The following is a 19,976-nucleotide window of genomic DNA, read 5'->3' on the forward strand; positions in this document are numbered from 1 at the left end:
TGGTTTATGTGCTGTGTGGCATTGTGTTTCAACAGAGGGCGGTACCTGCTGGCACTGGGGCGTTACTATCACCCCGAGGAGTTTACTTGTTCACAGTGTCGCAAAGTGCTGGAGGAAGGAGGGTTCTTTGAGGAGAAGGGCTCCATATTCTGCCCACTCTGCTATGATGTCCGGTTTGCCCCCAACTGCGCAAAGTGTAAAAAGAAGATTACAGGGGTAAGTGTAAGCTGTTCCTAAATCCATTCTGCATAGATATGTATTGTTCCATGCTGTGCTCTTCAGAGCCAAGGGCTGGAACAATAGGAGCTAAACTTTCCTTTACCAGGGCCTCCCTTATGTGGCCTCTTGTATCTGTTTATATAAATGCTTTGACACACAGGCATCAAAAATACTGTTATCACACACTAAAAATAACAAGATAAGGGTAGAAATATATTACTAAGGGTGCCCTTGTATTTAGTGCTATAATCACTCTTTTTTTACTCCATTTAAGCCATATGCCATATATAATATTATTTTCAAAATATGAAATTATGCTCAATAACAACTTGGATGCATCTTTGTAGAACTCTGTCCTAGAATAGGCTTGAGATTCTCTTCCATGGCTACATGACAGCATCACGCAGTTGATGCAAGTTTGTCGGCTGCACATTTTGTTTCTTGTTCTACCACATCCCGAAGGTACTCTACGGGCTTGGTGATTGCGGCCACCACTTGTGTACACAAAACTTATCGTCCTTTTGTTCAACCAGCTTGAAATGACTTGTCCTGTTTGACATGGTGCATTACGCTGCTGGAAGTAGCCATGGAAGATGAGTAGACTGTTGTCATAGTCATAAGAATCATAGTCATAAGAATGCACGTGGTTGGAAACAATACTCCATGTAGACTGTGACATTTAAACAATGCTCATTTAATCTTAAGGAACCTAATGTGTGCCAAGAAAACATTCCCCACAGCTTTACACCAACAGTCTGAACCATTGACGCAAGGCAGGATGGATCCATGCATTCATGTCAGTTACACCAAATTCTGACGCTAGCATCTGCATGTCTGAAATAGAGATTTGTTAAACTACAGATGTGTCCTCATATATCTAACATCAATGCACCACGCAGCATGAAATGCCTGGCGCGAGTGAGCTGTCAGGTCTCGTGCAACTCTGCTATTGCCGGACGTCTTTTATTTGCCGAAAATGCGTTGTAGTTACAACGTGATGTGACTAGGACGGTGCTGATTAATTTCATATGCAACACTTGTACATTGTGTGTGACTGAGCACAACGGAACTTGTGTTGGAAACACACTGCGGCTGCTACATTGTAGCACTTCATATGCAGATTCAAAGACTCATTTACACACACATATACACAAGTGCATATTAAATTACAGCAAATCTCCAGGTACATCCTAGCTACATCGCATTGCAACTAAGGCACATTTTTGATAAAAAAAGATGCCTGGCACTAGCAGATTATCACGGGGGCCTGGCACTCCAAGAGGGGAGTGCAGTAATGATGTATTAGGACACATCTGTAGATAATTTTTTTTCAATCTTCAGCTGTCCAGATTGGGTGAGCCTGGGTCTGCTGTAGCCACAGTTTTCTGTTCCTAGGTGACAGGAATTGGAGCTGGTGTGCTCTTCTGCTGCTGTAGCCCATTGTCTTCAATATTCAATGTGCTGTGCATTCAAAAATGCTCTTCTGCACACAATTATTGTAACGCAAAGGATGCTTGAACCAGGCTTGGAATTCTCCTGTCATTAACAAGGGATTTTCAGCAGTTTGAGATGTACCAACAATCATACCATGGTCATTCACTTAAATTACATTTCTTCCCATAATGGTGTTTGGTCTGAACAACAACTGACCTCTTGATCATGTCTACATGCATTGATTTGCTGCCACATGATTGGCTGATTTTAGATATTTGCAATAATAGAATCTAATAGCATGACCAATGTGAAACTCAGTTGGGTTAGGGATAAGCTTATTTATGGTGAAAAGAAAGCATCACATTGGTCCTTAACTATTTTTTTTATCTATGAGTAATCCAATTATTGCTATGGCTTTAGTCTGGCCGATAAATGTGGCAATTTTCAACTGTCCATCACTTTTCAGTGTCTGATATATCCCTGCTAAGTGATGTGTTAGCGTTTCCATGGATCTCAACTTCAGAAAATGTAGACATAAACATACAATGGAATCAAAATGTATAGCTGCGTTATACTTTCCTACGCTTGTAATTAAAAGTAGGATGGCTTTTTCCAAATTCAAAGAAGATATCTACATTTTTTATTTAAAATAATATCCATCTATGGCCTTAGGGGGTTATTCAGAGTTGTTAGCAAACCAAAAAAGTTAGCAATTATGCAAAACCACGTGCACTGCAGGTGCGGAAGATGTAACATGTGCAGAGAGAGTTAGATTTGGGTGGGTTATTTTGTTTCTGTGCAGGGTAAATACTGGCTGCTTTATTTTTACACTGCAATTTAGATCTCCGTTTCAACACACCCCACCCAAATCTAAAGAGGGGTACACAGGGAGAGATCCGTGCTTAAAATCTAAGCAATCTGACTTGATTGCTTAGAAATTAAGCACGGATCTCTCATGTGTATGCCCCAGCAATGCTAGATTGAGCCTGCATGCAGGCTCAATCTAGCAGGTCGCTCACTTCAGTGCTGTGTGAAATGAGCGGCCCCCCCGTCCCATCCTCCTCGCTCAGCACACATCGTGGGAGTGCTGAGCAGGGGAGAGATGTGTACTGAGCGGTCTGTGATAGATTGCTCAGCACACATCTCTAGGTGTGTACCCCACTTAACTCTCTCTGCACGTGTTACATCTGCCCCACCTGCAGTGCACATGGTTGTGCCCAATTGTTAACATTTTTGGTTTGCTAACAACCCTGAATAACCCCCTAAGGCCATAGATGGATATTATTTTATATTACCTTAGTGCTGAGTGGTAATAGATTATGTCCCCCATGTTACACTATATCTTAATGCCCTCTTTTCACCCAGTTCCTCCTAAATGTAATACAGCTCAGATAATTGTTCTTGCTAAACAGGGTACGGACCCTACTTTGTAACACTAGTATCGACCCATATATCTATGGAATCAGTATCTAAAATTATTGTACAAGCTTATTGACCTACTTTAACAAACCACACTTACTACTCTGACACACTCTGACACACAGACCAGCTTTATAATGGGAGGTATTCTGTACATTTTATTAGAAACTTCATTGCAGCTGAGATTCATATATAATATGTGCATATATATATATGGGGTATATGCAATTGCGGTCGAATCCCGGCTGGAATTCGACCGTTTTTAAATTCGACAGTCACATACCCTCCCGCCTGGACCCAAATTCGATATATTCAATAAAAAACGGATTCGACAGTCCCGCTGTCGAAAAACGGGCCAATTGACGGATATGTGCGTCCTGGATCCGACTTTTTGGACGGCACAAAAATTATTTAAAAAAAAAACAGAAAAAAATTGCGTGGGGTCCCCCCTCCTAAGCATAACCAGCCTCGGGCTCTTTGAGCCGGTCCTGGTTGTAAAAATACGGGGGGAAAATTGACAGGGGATCCCCCGTATTTTCACAACCAGCACCGGGCTCTGCGTCCGGTCCTGGTGCAAAAAGTACGGGGGACAAAAAGCATAGGGTCCCCCGTTTTTTTAACACCAGCACCGGGCTCCACTAGTCGGAGAGATAATGCCACAGCCGGGGCACACTTTTATATCAGTCCCTGCGGCCGTGGCATTAAATCACTAACTAGTCACCCCTGGCCGGGTTACCCTGGAGGAGTGGGGACCCCTTAAATCAAGGTGTCCCGCCCCCCCCCCCCCCTCCAGCCACCCAAGGGCCAGGGGTGAAGCCTGAGGCTGTCCCCCCCCATCCAAGGGCTGCGGATTGGGGGCTGATAGCCAAGTGACAAAATAAAGAGTATTGTTTTTTGTAGCAGAACTACAAGTCCCAGCAAGCCTCCCCCGCAAGTTGGTACTTGGAGAACCACAAGTACCAGCATGCGGGGGGGAAACGGGCCCGCTGGTACCTGTAGTTCTACTACAAAAAAATTACCCAAATAAAAACAGTACACAGACACCGTGAAAGTAAAACGTTATTACATACATGCCGACACACACATACTTACCTATGTTGACACGAGGTTCGGTCCACTTCTCCAAGTAGAATCCACGGTGTACTTGAAAATAAAATTATGCTCACCAAAATCCAGTGTAGATCGGTCCTCTTCTGTTTTGTAATCCACGTACTTGGCAAAAAAACAAACCGCATTTACCCGGACCACGCACTGAAAGGGGTCCCATGTTTACACATGGGACCCCTTTCCCCGAATGCCGGGACCCCCTGTGACTCCTGTCACAGAGGTCCCTTCAGCCAATCAGGGAGTGCCATGACGGCTGACCGCGAGTGACCTCACCGCTGACCGCAAAGTTCCCACCATTGAAGATAATGGAGCGGCTGTGCGATGTGCCGTCTGACAGCTCAGACGCGCACAGCCAATCAGGAGAGTGCCACGACGTGGCGCTCCCTGATTGGCTGAAGGGACCCTCTGTGACAGGAGTCATGCATTCCCTGCATTCGGGGAAAGGTCCGGGTAATGCGGTTTGTTTTGTTGGCAAGTACGTGGATTACAAGCTCAGAAGAGGACCGATCTACACTGGATTTTGGTGAGTATAATTTTATTTTCGGGTACACCGTGGATTCTACTTGGAGAAGTGGACCGAACCTCGTGTCAACATAGGTAAGTATGTGTGTGTCTGCATGTATGTAATAAAGTTTTACTTTCACGGTGTCTGTGTACTGTTTTTATTTGGGTATTTTTTTTGTAGTAGAACTACAGGTACCAGCGGGCCCGTTCCCCCCCCCCCCCCCCCCCCCGCATGCTGGTACTTGTGATTCTCCAAGTACCAGCTTGCGGGGGAGGCTTGCTGGGACTTGTAGTTCTGCTACAAAAAACAATATTCTTTCTTTGTGTCACTTGGCTATCAGCCTCCCATCCGCAGCCCATGGATGGGGGGAACAGCCTCGGGCTTCACCCCTGGCCCTTGGGTGGCTGGAGGAGGGGTCCCCACTCCTCCAGGGTAACCCGGCCAGGGGTGACTAGTTAGTGATTTAATGCCAGGGCCGCAGGGACCGATATAAAAGTGTCCCCCGGCTGTGGCATTATCTCTATGACTAGTGGAGCCCGGTGCTGGTGTTAAAAATATGGGGGACCCCTACGCTTTTTGTCCCCCGTATTTTTGGCACCAGGACCGGGCGCAGAGCCGGTGCTGGTTGTGAAAATACGGGGGATCCCCTGTCATTCCCCCCCCCCCCCCCCCCCCGTATTTTTACAACCAGGACCGGCTCAAAGAGCCCGAGGCTGGTTATGCTTAGGAGGGGGGACCCCACGCATTTTTTTTTCTTGATTTTAACCCATTCCCACCCCTTCCCACTGAAGACCATGCCCTGATCTCTCCATATTATTTTAGTCTGTTTAAAAAAATATATATTCTTTAAAAAAAATATATAAATAATACTTGTGTCTCCTAATAAACAAACCAAGTACATAATCCCTTCTAATATAAATAGATATGCTATTAGCAATAAAAAAAAACACACAAAAAAACATGTTTAAAATTTTTTTTATTAGATTCCGCCAGCAAAGTGAGGCGGAATGAAATTGACGAAATTACTGTCGAAAAGCACTGTTGTCGAATCTACATTCTTCAATTGGATATACTTTTGTCAAAAAGCCGCATTTTGACCATTGCAGACATGTCGAATTTTGAAAATGTCGATTTGAAAAAAGTCGAATCTGAAACGGCAGGTATTTTGACGAAAAGTACTGTATTGCATTGTCGAATCCAATTCGACAGTTTTTTTTTTTGTCGAAAATGCCCCGTTTTTCGACTTTTTTGCGGCAATTCGACCGCAATTGCATATACCCCATAGTGTTTCTAGATGACTGAATGTGCATATAGCTTGAAGATAAATAGAAAAGATAAATTGAAAAACAAGTCAATTTAAAAATAAGACTTTTAGAAACTACTTTTTATTACCCCAGTGTGTGTGTGTGTTGCTTCTGTGACTGATTGCTGTATGCAAGTGGTATCTGTTGGTAGCAGTATATACTGGTTGTTTCAGTGATTTCCCTTTTCACTTATTGTAATCGGGCACCGTGGAACCCTTGTGGCGCCATATAAATAAAGGATAATAATGATAATAATTGTACTTTGACATGTGCTCCTGCATGTTATTCTTTGTGCAATATGTCCTACTGTGCGCTGACTTTTTGTCCTTTTCCCAGGAGATAATGCACGCTTTGAAGATGACATGGCACGTTCAGTGTTTTACCTGTGCTTTCTGTAAGACACCCATTCGTAACCGTGCCTTTTACATGGAAGAGGGGCAGCCGTACTGTGAAAAAGGTAAGAAGTGCAAAGAATGCTCCCATGAGCACTTTACTTCATATTACAGAGACTAGGTAATATTCATGGTCCTTTGGCTGTTTTCTATCACAGATTATGAGAAGATGTTTGGTACCAAGTGCCGTGGTTGCGATTTTAAAATTGATGCTGGTGATCGTTTCTTAGAAGCTCTGGGATTCAGCTGGCATGACACCTGCTTTGTGTGTGCGGTCAGTGCAGCTTTACTCTTATACCGCAGGAACTTTGTTTTGCTATATTCAGGGCAATTATTGAGTTGCTTAAAGTGTAAAATATTCGTAATTTCAGTTGGTCAATAGCCCATATATATTAGATAAAGAACACTAGAGTGCCATACCAAGCTTCAGTTGCTACAGTTGTTTCTGTGTCTTGTTGCTTTTGTCCCCTACTTGGCCCAGATTTATCGAGCCTTGGAGAGTGATAAATTGTGTGGTGATAAAGTACCAACCAACCAGTTCCTAACTGTCATGTTACAGACTGTGTTTGAAAAATGACAGTTAGGAGCTGATTGGTTGGTACTTTATCACCGTGCAATTTATCACTCTTCAAGGCTTGATAAGTCTGGGCCCCTGTGAGGTAAATAATTAGTACATGGATGTACAAACTGACTCTCTCCCATGCTTCCTTTAGATCTGCCAGACTAATCTGGAAGGCAAGACGTTTTACTCCAAAAAAGATAAGCCTCTCTGCAAGACCCATGCCTTCTCCAACGTCTGAGCAGCCTCCCCGCCTGCACAGCCTCACAAACCTGCACACCTCATCCACACCACAGCTGCCTGCAGCCTGCATGGAGCAACCGAACAGAAGAGCCTCATTGTCATTCATCTTATTGGTGGCCTGCTACATAATTCAGCTATGTGTTCAAAAGTGCCCCGGGGATGGGGGGATATTGTATTTCATTACAGTTCAGCTTCCACCTGAAATGTGACTTAATTATAACTTTAGGTGCTAATCAGTTATTCAGTAGATGAGGCTTAATCCTACAAACTGTTGTGTTTCTGATATGTTATATTTTGGAATTAGAGAACAAAAGAACAAAGTTATAGGAAAGCTCCATGTAGCTGAAAATAGTTCTAGTCTAGATAACTTGTCATAAAAAATAAATGTAGCAAAAAAAAAACTGGTTGCCATGAGCACGGACACTTTGAAGCAGAGGACAACACCGTCACTTGAACCCGGCGTATTTGCCGTTTATACTTTTAGTCTGGGTTATTTTTGTATTTTTTTTTTTGTTGCTTTTCGTTTTAATTCAGTATTTTGAAGAAAGAGACGTCAGTCAGTGCTTCTATTATAAGACATAGCTCATATTTACACTCCATAGAGTACCTCAGCTGAGGCAGGTAACCAAGGCATAAGCCAGAAGGGGACATGACTGAGAGTTGGAACGTTTACATACTTAGTGGAGATCATAGTTTACAAGTTATGAGGTAGACAAATTGATACTGAAGGCGATCCTATAGAGGGGGACGTTTACATAGGTCCAGTTTACAATATATGTACACAAAGTACTATTTTAATTTGACTTTTTTGTATATAGATATATAATGTGTGTACATTATATACGGAGGACTCCTGTTACATTTTCATGATGCCAGGCAGAAAAGCAGTTAGCATAGGGAAGATAGAAGAGTCCATGCGGTAGAATGAGGTAACTGTGTAGAGTAACACCTCAGGATGGTTTAGCACACCTAGAGGCCTTATGGTTCCACAGTTAGATATCTCCTAATTTGACAGTAGATGCTATTAGTATGGATGTACCGCACTTGCTCACACAGTGGGTTTGCATCAGCTTTGAAAGCAGTGCAGTCAGGGCAGTCACGCCGCATGTCTACTATGTGGTAAGACCTTGGCAACCTAGGTATAACGGATTCCAGTGATAACTATGCATGCCCCATCCACACTGTTATGTACACTAGAAGCAGTCCCAGTGCTGCGACCTTTATTCTGTGTTACAGTGTAAGCTGTCTAGGCACGGTAATTGTAAGACTCCATTATCCCTACAAATTTGTATACTTTACAAGCAGAACAAATGCAGTCAGTGAACCCTTGCTGCACTGCTTGTAAAATGGATTCAGAATGACTATGTGAATGAAAAGGATTAGCGTTAGGCCAGTCCTTGGGATACAGCTATCAGATTTTCTGTGACCTTAGTGCATACTTCAGGGAGCTAAAATTACAGATAGTTATTTGGCCTTCCTGTTTAATTTATATATTCAATTCCATTTGCTTCCAGCATCATCATCATTGGAAGGACCCTGTGCACTTGGTGCATCCCTACATATAACACTGAAGAAACAGTATAAATGTTTCTTCTGATAAATCCATTTCAGTGAGGTATTCTCCAGTGGTAGCTACTGAACTGCACACTCTGTACTCACCTGTGTGCCTGTGCTACAATAGGAATGTTTACATCATTGTAATGATGATGCAAAGTTTCACCTGAATGATGTGCTGTGAATCGCTTACTTTTATCTCCAAGATCTCACTTCTTTCACTCTGCTTTAATGTAATGCACATTAATAAATGCTTCTTCATTGATGGGCGAAGATATCCTTGTGTAATCTTCTGATTGTTGGAGCCTATTCATTTTAAAATGCTTCTGTGCAGCAGTGTTCTGTTTTGCTGAATGAGTGGGGCACGTTGCTGTGTCTATGTCCTGACCAGGCGATACCAAATCCAACTTTCAGTAAATGAGGAAATACTAGAACACCATTATTTTCTCTTACGTCCTAGAGGATGCTGGGGATAGACGGGCTCCGCAGGAGACATGGGCACTTTAAGAAAGACTTTAGGATTTGGGTGTGCACTGGCTCTTCCCTCTATGCCCCTCCTCCAGACCTCAGTTGATTACTGTGCCCAGAGGAGACTGGGTGCTTTTCAGAGGCTCTCCTGAGTTTCTGACAGAAAGTATTTTGTTAGGTTTTTTATTTTCAGGGAGCCTGCTGGCAACAGACTCCCTGCATCGAGGGACTGAAGGGAGAGAAGCAGACCTACTTCTGTGAGTTGAAAGGCTCTGCTTCTTAGGCTACTGGACACCATTAGCTCCAGAGGGATAGGTACGCAGGTCTCATCCTCGCCGTCCGTCCCGGAGCCGCGCCGCCGTCCTCCTCACAGAGCTGAAGGTAGAAGCCACGTGAGTATGAGAAGTTAGAAGACATCAGAGGCGGCAGAACACTTCAATGTTCTTCACTGAGGTAACGCACAGCACTGCAGCTGTGCGCCATTGCTCCCATTCACCTCACATACTGTGTCACTGTAAGGGTGCAGGGGGTGGGGGCACCCTGGGCAGCAAATAAACCTCTCCTGGCAAAAGATGGGTATATACAGCCGGCCACTGTATATACCTACGAGCCCCTGCCAGAGTTTTGTGTTTTAGAGCGGGACAGAAGCCCGCCGCCAAGGGGGCGGGGCTTCTCCCTCAGCACTCACCAGCGCCATTTTTTCTCCACAGCACCGCTGAGAGGAAGCTCCCCGGACTCTCCCCTGCTTAGATCACGGTGACAAGAGGGTTTTAAAGTAGAGGGGGGCACATAATTGGCGAATTGAGATAAAAGCGCTATCTGGGTAAACATAAATATTGTGTTTTTGTCCTGGGTTATTATAGCGCTGGGTGTGTGCTGGCATACTCTCTCTCTGTCTCTCCTAAGGGCCTTGTGGGGGAACTGTCCTCAGATAAGAGGGTTCCCTGAGTGTGTGGTGTGTCGGTACGTGTGTCGACATGTCTGAGGTAGAAGGCTTTTCGAGGGAGGAGGAGCAAATGAATGTGGTGTCGCCGTCGACGGCGCCGACACCTGACTGGATGGATATGTGGAATGTTTTAAGTGCCAATGTAAATTAATTGCACAAAAGATTGGATAAAGCTGAAGCTAGGGAACAGTCAGGGAGTCAACCCATGCCTGTACCTATGTCGCAGGAACCTTCGAGGTCCCAAAAGCGCCCACTATCCCAAATAGTTGACACGGATACCGACACGGATTTTGACTCCAGTGTCGAATATGATGATGCAAAATTACAGCCAAAGGTGGCTAAATATATTCGATATATGATTATTACAATCAAAGATGTTTTGCATATCACAGAGGAACCCCCTGTCCCTGACACGCGGGTACACATGTATAAGGGAAAGAAAACTGAGATAAATTTTCCCCCCTCACATGAGCTGAACGAGTTATGTGAAAAAGCTTGGGAATCTCCAGACAAGAAACTGCAGATTCCCAAAAGGATTCTTATGGCGTATCCTTTCCCGCCAACGGACAGGATACGGTGGGAATCATCCCCTAGGGTGGACAAAGCTTTGACACGCTTATCCAAAAAGGTAGCGCTGCCTTCCCAAGATACGGCTACCCTCAGGGATCCTGCTGATCGCAAGCAGGAGGTTACCCTGAAGTCCATTTATACACATTCAGGTACCTTACTCAGACCGGCTATTGCGTCGGCATGGGTGTGTAGTGCTGTAGCAGCATGGACAGATACCTTATCAGCGGAAATTGATACCCTGGATAAGGATACCATCCTATTGACCCTAGGACATATAAAAGATGCTGTCTTATATATGAGAGATACACAAAGAGACATTGGGCTATTGGGTTCGAGAATCAACGCTATGTCGATCTCGGCTAGAAGAGTCCTTTGGACCCGACAATGGACAGGTGATGCCGACTCAAAAAGGCATATGGAGGTTTTACCTTACAAGGGTGAGGAATTGTTTGAGGAAGGTCTCACGGACCTGGTCTCCACTGCTACGGCAGGCAAATCTAATTTTTTACCTTATATTCCCTCACAACCTAAAAAAGCACCGCATTATCAAATGCAGTCCTTTCGATCAAATAGAAACAAGAAAGGCCGTGGATCGTCCTTTCTTGCCAGAGGTAAGGGCAGAGGGAAAAAGCTGCACAACACAGCTAGTTCCCAGGAACAGAAGTCCTCCCCGGCCTCTGCAAAATCCACCGCATGACGCTGGGGCTCCACTAAGGGAGTCCGCCTCAGTGGGGGCACGTCTTCGACTTTTCAGCCACATCTGGGCCCACTCACAGGTGGATCCCTGGGCCATAGAAATTGTTTCCCTAGGTTACAAACTGGAATTCGAAGAGGTGCCTCCTCGCCGGTTTTTCAAATCGGCTCTGCCAACGTCTCCTCAAGAACGGGAGATAGTGTTAAATGCAATCGACAAATTGTATCTTCAACAGGTGGTGGTCAAGGTTCCCCCGCTTCAGCAGGGCAAGGGATATTACTCAACCCTGTTTGTGGTCCCGAAACCGGACGGTTCGGTCAGACCCATTTTAAATTTAAAATCCCTGAACCTATACTTGAAAAGGTTCAAATTCAAGATGGAATCGCTCAGGGCGGTCATCGCCAGCCTGGAAGGGGGAGATTTTTTGGTATCTCTAGACATAAAGGATGCATACCTTCATGTTCCCATATATCCACCTCATCAGGCGTACCTGAGATTTGCGGTACAGGATTGTCATTACCAATTTCAGACGTTGCCGTTTGGGCTTTCCACGGCCCCGAGAATTTTCACCAAGGTAATGGCGGAAATGATGGTGCTCCTGCGCAAGCAAGGTGTCACAATTATCCCGTACTTGGACGATCTCCTCATAAAAGCGAGATCAAGAGAACAATTACTGAACAGCGTGTCACTTTCACTGAAGGTGTTACAGCAACACGGCTGGATTCTCAATATCCCGAAGTCGCAGCTGGTTCCTACGACTCGTCTACCCTTCTTGGGCATGATTCTGGATACGGACCAGAAAAGGGTGTATCTGCCGATTAGAAAAGGCTCAAGAACTCGTGACTTTGGTCAGGAACCTGTTGAAACCAAAACAGGTGTCAGTGCATCACTGCACGCGAGTCCTGGGAAAGATGGTGGCATCTTACGAGGCCATTCCATTCGGCAGGTTCCATGCACGGACCTTCCAATGGGACCTACTGGACAAATGGTCCGGGTCGCATCTACAAATGCATCGGTTGATCACCCTGTCCCCCAGGGCCAGGGTGTCTCTCCTGTGGTGACTACAGAGTGCTCACCTTCTAGAGGGCCGCAGATTTGGCATTCAGGACTGGGTCCTGGTGACCACGGACGCGAGCCTCCGAGGTTGGGGTGCAGTCACACAAGGAAGGAACTTCCAGGGTCTTTGGTCAAGTCAGGAGACTTGTCTTCACATCAACGTCCTGGAGCTAAGGGCCATATTCAACGCCCTTCGTCAAGCAGAGACTTTACTTCGCGACTTACCAGTTCTGATCCAGTCAGACAACATCACCGCAGTAGCTCATGTAAACCGCCAGGGCGGCACAAAGAGCAGAGTGGCAATGGCGGAAGCCACAAAGATTCTACGCTGGGCGGAAAACCATGTAAGCGCCCTATCAGCAGTGTTCATTCCGGGAGTGGACAACTGGGAAGCAGACTTACTCAGCAGGCACGACCTGCATCCGGGAGAGTGGGGACGTCATCTGGAAGTCTTCACACAGAGTGCAAGCCAGTGGGGCCTACCCCAGATAGACATGATGGCGTCCCGCCTAAACAAAAAACTGCAAAGGTATTGCGCCAGGTCAAGAGACCCTCAGGCGGTAGCGGTGGACGCACTAGTGACACCGTGGGTTTTCCACTCGGTATATGTTTTTCCTCCTCTTCCTCTCATCCCAAAGGTGTTGAGAATAATAAGAAAAGGAGGAGTTCGGACAATTCTCATTGTTCCAGATTGGCCACGAAGGGCCTGGTACCCGGAATTGCAGGAGATGCTCACAGAAGATCCGTGGCCTCTTCCTCTAAGACAGGACCTGTTGTAACAGGGGCCCTGTCTGTTCCAAGACTTACAGTGGCTGCGTTTGACGGCATGGCGGGTGAACGCCGGATCCTAGTGGAAAAGGTAATTCAGGATGCGGTCATTCCTACTCTGATAAAGGCTAGGAAGGATGTGACAGCTAAACATTATCACCGTATATGGCGTAAATATGTTGCTTGTTGTGAGGCCAGGAATGCTCCTACGGAAGAATTCCATCTGGGCCGTTTCCTTCACTTTCTACAAACTGGAGTGAATTTGGGCCTAAAATTAGGCTCCATTAAGGTTCAGATTTCGGCATTGTCCATTTTCTTTCAAAAAGAATTGGCTTCACTTCCAGAAATACAAACTTTTGTAAAGGGAGTGCTTCATATTCAGCCTCCTTTTGTACCTCCGGTGGCGCCTTGGGACCTTAACGTGGTTTTGAGTTTCCTTAAGTCGCACTGGTTTGAACCACTTCAGACAGTAGAGTTAAAATATCTCACTTGGAAGGTGGTCATGTTGTTGGCCTTAGCTTCGGCTAGGCGAGTATCAGAATTGGCGGCTTTGTCTCACAAAAGCCCCTATCTAGTTTTCCATATGGATAGGGCGGAATTGCGGACCCGTCCTCAATTCTTGCCTAAGGTGGTGTCATCCTTTCATATGAACCAACCTATTGTGGTGCCGGTGGCTACACGAGACTTGGAGGATTCCGAGTATCTGGATGTAGTCAGGGCTTTGAAAATTTACGTGGCCAGGACGGACAAAGTCAGGAAAACTGAAGCGCTGTTTATTCTGTATGCAGCCAACAAGGTTGGCGCTCCTGCGTCAAGGCCGACTATTGCTCGCTGGATCTGTACCACGATTCAGCAGGCGCATACGACGGCTAGATTGCCGTTACCTAAATCAGTCAAGGCCCATTCCACTAGGAAAGTGGGCTCTTCTTGGGCGGCTGCCCGAGGGGTCTCGGCACTACAGCTGTGCCGAGCGGCTACTTGGTCAGGGACGAACACGTTTGCGAAATTCTACAAATTTGATACCCTGGCTGAGGAGGACCTCCTGTTTGCTCAATCGGTGCTGCAGAGTCATCCGCACTCTCCCGCCCGTTTGGGAGCTTTGGTATAATCCCCATGGTCCTTACGGAGTCCCCAGCATCCTCTAGGACGTAAGAGAGAATACGATTTTAAACCTACCGGTAAATCTTTTTCTCGTAGTCCGTAGAGGATGCTGGGCGCCCGTCCCAAGTGCGGACTACTTCTGCAAGACTTGTATATAGTTTTGCTTACATAAGGGTTATGTTATGGTTGCTTTCAGTTTCCGACTGAAGCTATGTTGAATTTCATACTGTTAACTGGTTAGTTTATCACAAGTTATACGGTGTGATTGGTGTGGCTGGTATGAATCTTGCCCTTGGTTTAACAAAAATCCTTTCCTTGTACTGTCCGTCTCCTCTGGGCACAGTTTCTCTAACTGAGGTCTAGAGGAGGGGCATAGAGGGAGGAGCCAGTGCACACCCAAATCCTAAAGTCTTTCTTAAAGTGCCCATGTCTCCTGCGGAGCCCGTCTATCCCCATGGTCCTTACGGAGTCCCCAGCATCCTCTACGGACAACGAGAAAAAGATTTACCAATAGGTTTAAAATCTTATTATTATTACTACCAGTTATTTATATAGCGCACACATATTCCGCAGCGCTTTACAGAGAATATTTGGCCATTCACATCAGTCCCTGCCCCAGTGAAGCTTACAATCTATATTCCCTACCACATGTACATGCGCACACATTCATACTAGGGTTAATTTTTGTTGAGATCCAATTGACCTACCAGTATATTTCTGGATTGGGGGAGGAAACCGGAGTACCCGGAGGAAACCTACGCAAGTACGGGGAGAATATACAAACTCCGCACAGGTAGAGCCATGGTGGGAATGGAACCCATGATCTCAGTGCTGTGAGGCAGTAATGCTAACCATTACACCATTCGTACTGCCCCTAACCATACCATGAATACAGGCCATGTTTTGCCCACCAGACAGTGACCCCGAAGTAATACTACAGCTAAACCTGAGCTGTTTCCAGAACTTTCTCTCCACTAATATATCTATTTAGTACAATTACTATTAAATATACCAGTGCAAGCTGTATATCATAACTATAAAATATAGAATAAAGTGATCCTGTTTGTCAAACATACAATAAAACATGTAGCGCTTTAAAAGTCACAAATGAGATGAATAGGTTATTGCAATACACATATTTAATAGCTCAGAGTAAAATTCAATATGGCATTTGTTAAAAACAAAAATAAAATTATATATAAAACTGCAAGAAAAAATGACAAGAAAAAATTGGTAAAAAATGGTTGTGTTGCTCCCAACCAAATCTTTGTGTGGATCAGGATGATTGTAGAGACTTGTTCCTGATTAATAGTCCACTTTTCCAGTCTCATATGGACCCAAAATATAGCCAAACGTGCATAGATACCACAGACGTATCCAAGGTGTTAAGGCCCATATAGATGGGCCGTGGCGGGAGAGATGTGTGCTGAGCGAATCGCTCAGCACACATCTCTCCCGCCGCTCAGCACAGCGTGATCTGTGCTGAGCGTGCGGGGGGAGACGGGAGGGGGCGCTCACTTCACCCAGCGGGTGAAGTGAGAGACCCGCTAGATTGGCCTGCACGGCAGGCCAATCTAGCACCAGCGATAGCGATGCGCTGGGCTGCGCATCGCTATCGCTGTTAGGGCTACACACGGAGCGATCTTGCTGAAAATCTAAGCAATCTAGTCAGATTGCTTAGATTATCGCTCCGTGTGTACCTCCCTTTAAGCGGTTCAGCAATCCGCAATTTTGCAGTCCCTTGATTGAGTGGTGTGATGAAGTTTCCACGATTCGGGGATTACCCTCTGGCAAAGGTCCAAAAGATTCAATGGCGGGGACTTGGTCCAGGTCCTCAAATCTCCAATTACTGTAGGTCCAGGGAGTATACACGAGCAGCAGCTTTCACAAACGCATTTCATTGTGTTCAAACAACTTTTAGCAAAAAGAAACTGATACGCTACAAGAAGCCAATCACCCACATATATTAATTATACACAACATTAACATGCAAAGGCGTATATTAAGAATAGGTATACTTTTTCCTTTCATAGTAAAAGATTTGTTCTTACGTTGGGAACGTTTACCTATGAAGAGAAGTGAAAGATGTGAAATAGAGAAGAGAGCAGTATCATCACAATGGTTTACTTATATGAAACTGTAAAACACTGCAGCGCTGAACAATCCTCATATCTTCCAGAGACATAAACCCTACTTAAAATCAGCAAGGACATATGAGGGTGAAAAAGCTGCAGACAGGAGTCTGAGGGAAGAGAAAGTACTTACACACGCACTTATGGGGGATCTCCAGATGCCCAGATGAACCCACCAACCAACTCAATCAGACTTCTTCAGCATGCTTGTGCATTTCTTCCACTGAGATCAAACAGCAAGCAGTACTCTGTGTAGACTCGGCTCAATTAGCAGGTACAGCGCAACCACTGGGGGGACAAGCTGAACAAAACAGAGAAACGATTGGCTGCCTGAGAAGTGGGTGAATGTGCAAATGGAGGAGGTAAACATTTACCTTACACAAGTGGAATTTTTGCAGTTTTAAGACTCTGGTCCATACATTGGAGTAATGACCACATTGACATCAATACACTTACAGTAGGAGTTTAGCAATTTATAATATATGAACCAATTGTTTATAATCCAACCGATAGCATTGATGAATTCAATAATTGGTTCATTTGTATTTACGAACAGATAAAAACATGATATTGGCAAAGACTTCCTTAATCCTTGTATTGGTAACGGTGTAAAAATATAGGGTGTATAGCAAAACCGCTGCTAACTGTATGGCTATGGCACATGACCAATAAGATGGGACCTTCACATCACATGTCACATTGATACACGGATGAGCAGTTGATGGGTGTTTCCCATTCCTCCGCCTCCCATATAATTTGCTTTGTTGGGATATCAAGTAATTGGAAACAAGCCCCCTATGGAAATCTTGTGTTTGCCTTAGCCACTGGCGAGAGAAACATGGGGGTCTAATCTCACAATATACGGACTACTGGATACAGAGTGACTGTGCATTATGTTTATGGATCTACATTTTCCTTCTGAAAGTTCTTAGTAGTCAAAGCTATAGTGGCAGCAGTTCATCAGTAGGAGCTGCTAAGATGACACCTAGATCATTCATATTCTGTCTCCAAGGACTGGACTCTATTAATGCAAAAAATGTATGTGTGAGAAGTCTACTTACTTTCTCTTACATCCTAGAGGATACTGGAGTCCACATTAGTACAATGGGGTATAGACTGGTCCACTAGGAGCCACTGGCATTTTAAGAGTTTGAGAGTGTGGGCTGGCTCCTCCCTCTATGCCCCTCCTACCAGACTCAGTTTAGAAAATGTACCCGGAGGAGCCGGTCACAGCTAGGGGAGCTCCTAGAGCTTCTTTAGTTTTATTATTTTTCTAAGAGTTAGCTAGGCACAGGGAGGCTGCTGGCAACAGTAAGCGCTGTGTGTGGGTTGGTTCCAATCTCTGTGTCTCTCTGTGGCATACTTGGGGGGGAAACTGTGTCTGACATTTCCCTGTGTGTGGGTGTTTGTTGTCTCACATAGCCATGTCTACAGACTCTGTGTCATATGTTGCAGAGGATGTTTCCTCTCAGGAGGAATCCATTCCATGTACACAGGAATTTAATGTTTTGTCTCAGATCCCAATTAATGAGCCTGAGTGGTTGTCCTCTATTAAGGGGATGATCTCTCAGATCTCTACCAGGGTAGCTCATACTGAGACTGAAATTCAGGTGTTAAAGAACTCTATGGCAGTTTGGTTAGGTTCTGTTCCTATTCCTGCAAAATCCCCTAGTATGTTCCCACAGAAACGTGCACTTGCCCAGATTATGCAAAATGACACGGATGCCGACTCTGATACAGCAGACGGTGATGAGGACGTGCTGAAGGGGGGTGGCATCCCTTGCAAAGGGGATACAGCTCATGATTGAGGCCATTAGAGATGTGTTAAACATTAATGACATGCCACCTGAGCAGGTTGAGGAGGCTTACTTCACTGACGATAAGAAAGCCTCGCTAACCTTCCCTGCATCAAAAGAATTAAACGCTATATTTAAAAAATCCTGGGAAAACCTGAAGAAAAATTTCAGATCCCAAAAAGGGTTCTGGTTGCTTTTCCCTTCCCTGAGGAGAATAGGAAAAAATTGGAAAACCCACCCATAGTTGACGCATCTGTCTCCAGACTGTCTAAAAAGGCGGTTTTACCTGTTCCTGGATCTACCGCGTTAAAAGAACCGGCTGATCGTAAGATTGACACTACGCTCAAATCCATATACACTGCTTCAGGAGTGGCGTTAAGGCCCACTATTGCCTGTGCATGGATTTTTAAAGCCATAGTAAAGTGGTCAGGCACATTACTAGAGGAGTTGGATACAATGGATAGAAGTGACATTGAATTGTTTCTACGTAACATACTGGATTCTGCAGGGTTCATGGTGGAATCCATGAAGGACCTGGGTGCACGGATATCTTCCATGTCGGTCTCAGCTCGCAGGGGACTCTGGCTACGCCAATAGTCTGCAGACGCGGAATCCAGGAGCAGTGTGGAGAACCTACCCTACACAGGTCAGGCTCTTTTTGGGGAAGCATTGGATGCGTGGATTTTCACGGCAACCACGGGTAAGTCACCTTTCCTTCACTCTGCTACACCATCTATGAAGAAACCATTTTCTTCAGCTGTGTCGCAGTTCTTTAGGACCGCTGAGGCAAAAAAGTCCAAGCCTCCTACCACTTTCTTTAGAGGTGGTCGTGCAAAATCCAAAAAGCCTGCACCCGCAGGCTCCCAGGACCAGAAACCTGCTTCTGGTTCCTCAAAATCCTCAGCATGACGGTGGACCGCACAGCCTGGAGGACGGGCTGGTGGGTGCGAGACTCAGACGTTTCAGGCACGTCTGGGTGTTGTCCGGCCTGGATCCCTGGGTACAGGATATTGTGTCCCTGGGGTACAGACTGGAGTTTCAAAAACTCCTGCCTCACCGATTCTTCACATCGGGCTTGCCAGCTTCATTGACAGACAGGGCTATCCTACGGGAAGCCATCCTAAAATTGGAAAAGTCACAGGTCATTGTCCCAGTTCCACCTCATATGCAAAACAAGGGTTATTATTCGAACCTTTTCGTGGTACCGAAACCGGATGGTTCGGTCAGACCAATTTTGAACTTGAAATCGTTGAACCCTTACCTGAGGGTGTTCAAATTCAAAATGGAGTCTCTCAGAGCAGTGATTTCAGGTCTAGAGGAGGGAGAATTCCTGGTATCCCTGGATATCAAGGATGCGTACCTCCACATTCCGATTTGGCCGCCACACCAGGCTTATCTCAGATTTGCACTGATAGACAGTCACTATCAATTTCAGTCACTGCCATTAGGCCTCTCCACAGCACCGAGGGTGTTCACCAAGGTGATGGGCGAGATGATGGTACTCCTCCGCAGACAGGGGTTGAACATAATCCCATACCTGGACGATCTGCTGATAAAGGCATCATCCTGAGAGACGTTGTTGCAGTCCATTGTTCTTACGACTCATCTGCTCAGGGAGAACGGTTGGATCCTGAACCTTCCAAAGTCACATTTGGAGCCGACAAGGAGATTGTCTTTTCTGGGGATGATCCTTGACACGGAAGTGCAGA

The 19,976-nt window shown here is 45.4% G+C and overlaps 1 protein-coding gene across 4 annotated transcripts in view; it reads left to right on the forward strand.

Moving 5' to 3' along the window:
- LOC134933032 (PDZ and LIM domain protein 7-like) overlaps positions 1-9,013 on the forward strand; it is a 102,483-nt gene extending 93,470 nt beyond the window's left edge. For all 4 annotated transcript variants that reach the window (XM_063927973.1, XM_063927970.1, XM_063927971.1 and 1 more), the window contains exons 8-11: positions 36-216; positions 6,325-6,445; positions 6,539-6,654; positions 7,094-9,013. In XM_063927973.1, the coding sequence (XP_063784043.1) occupies positions 36-216; positions 6,325-6,445; positions 6,539-6,654; positions 7,094-7,180 (505 nt within the window). In that variant the 3' untranslated portion in view covers positions 7,181-9,013. The remainder of the gene's footprint in view (positions 1-35; positions 217-6,324; positions 6,446-6,538; positions 6,655-7,093) is intronic.
- Positions 9,014-19,976: the final 10,963 nt, after the last annotated feature.

Source organism: Pseudophryne corroboree, chromosome 6 (genome assembly GCF_028390025.1).
Source record: "Pseudophryne corroboree isolate aPseCor3 chromosome 6, aPseCor3.hap2, whole genome shotgun sequence".
NCBI classification, from domain to species: domain Eukaryota; kingdom Metazoa; phylum Chordata; class Amphibia; order Anura; family Myobatrachidae; genus Pseudophryne; species Pseudophryne corroboree.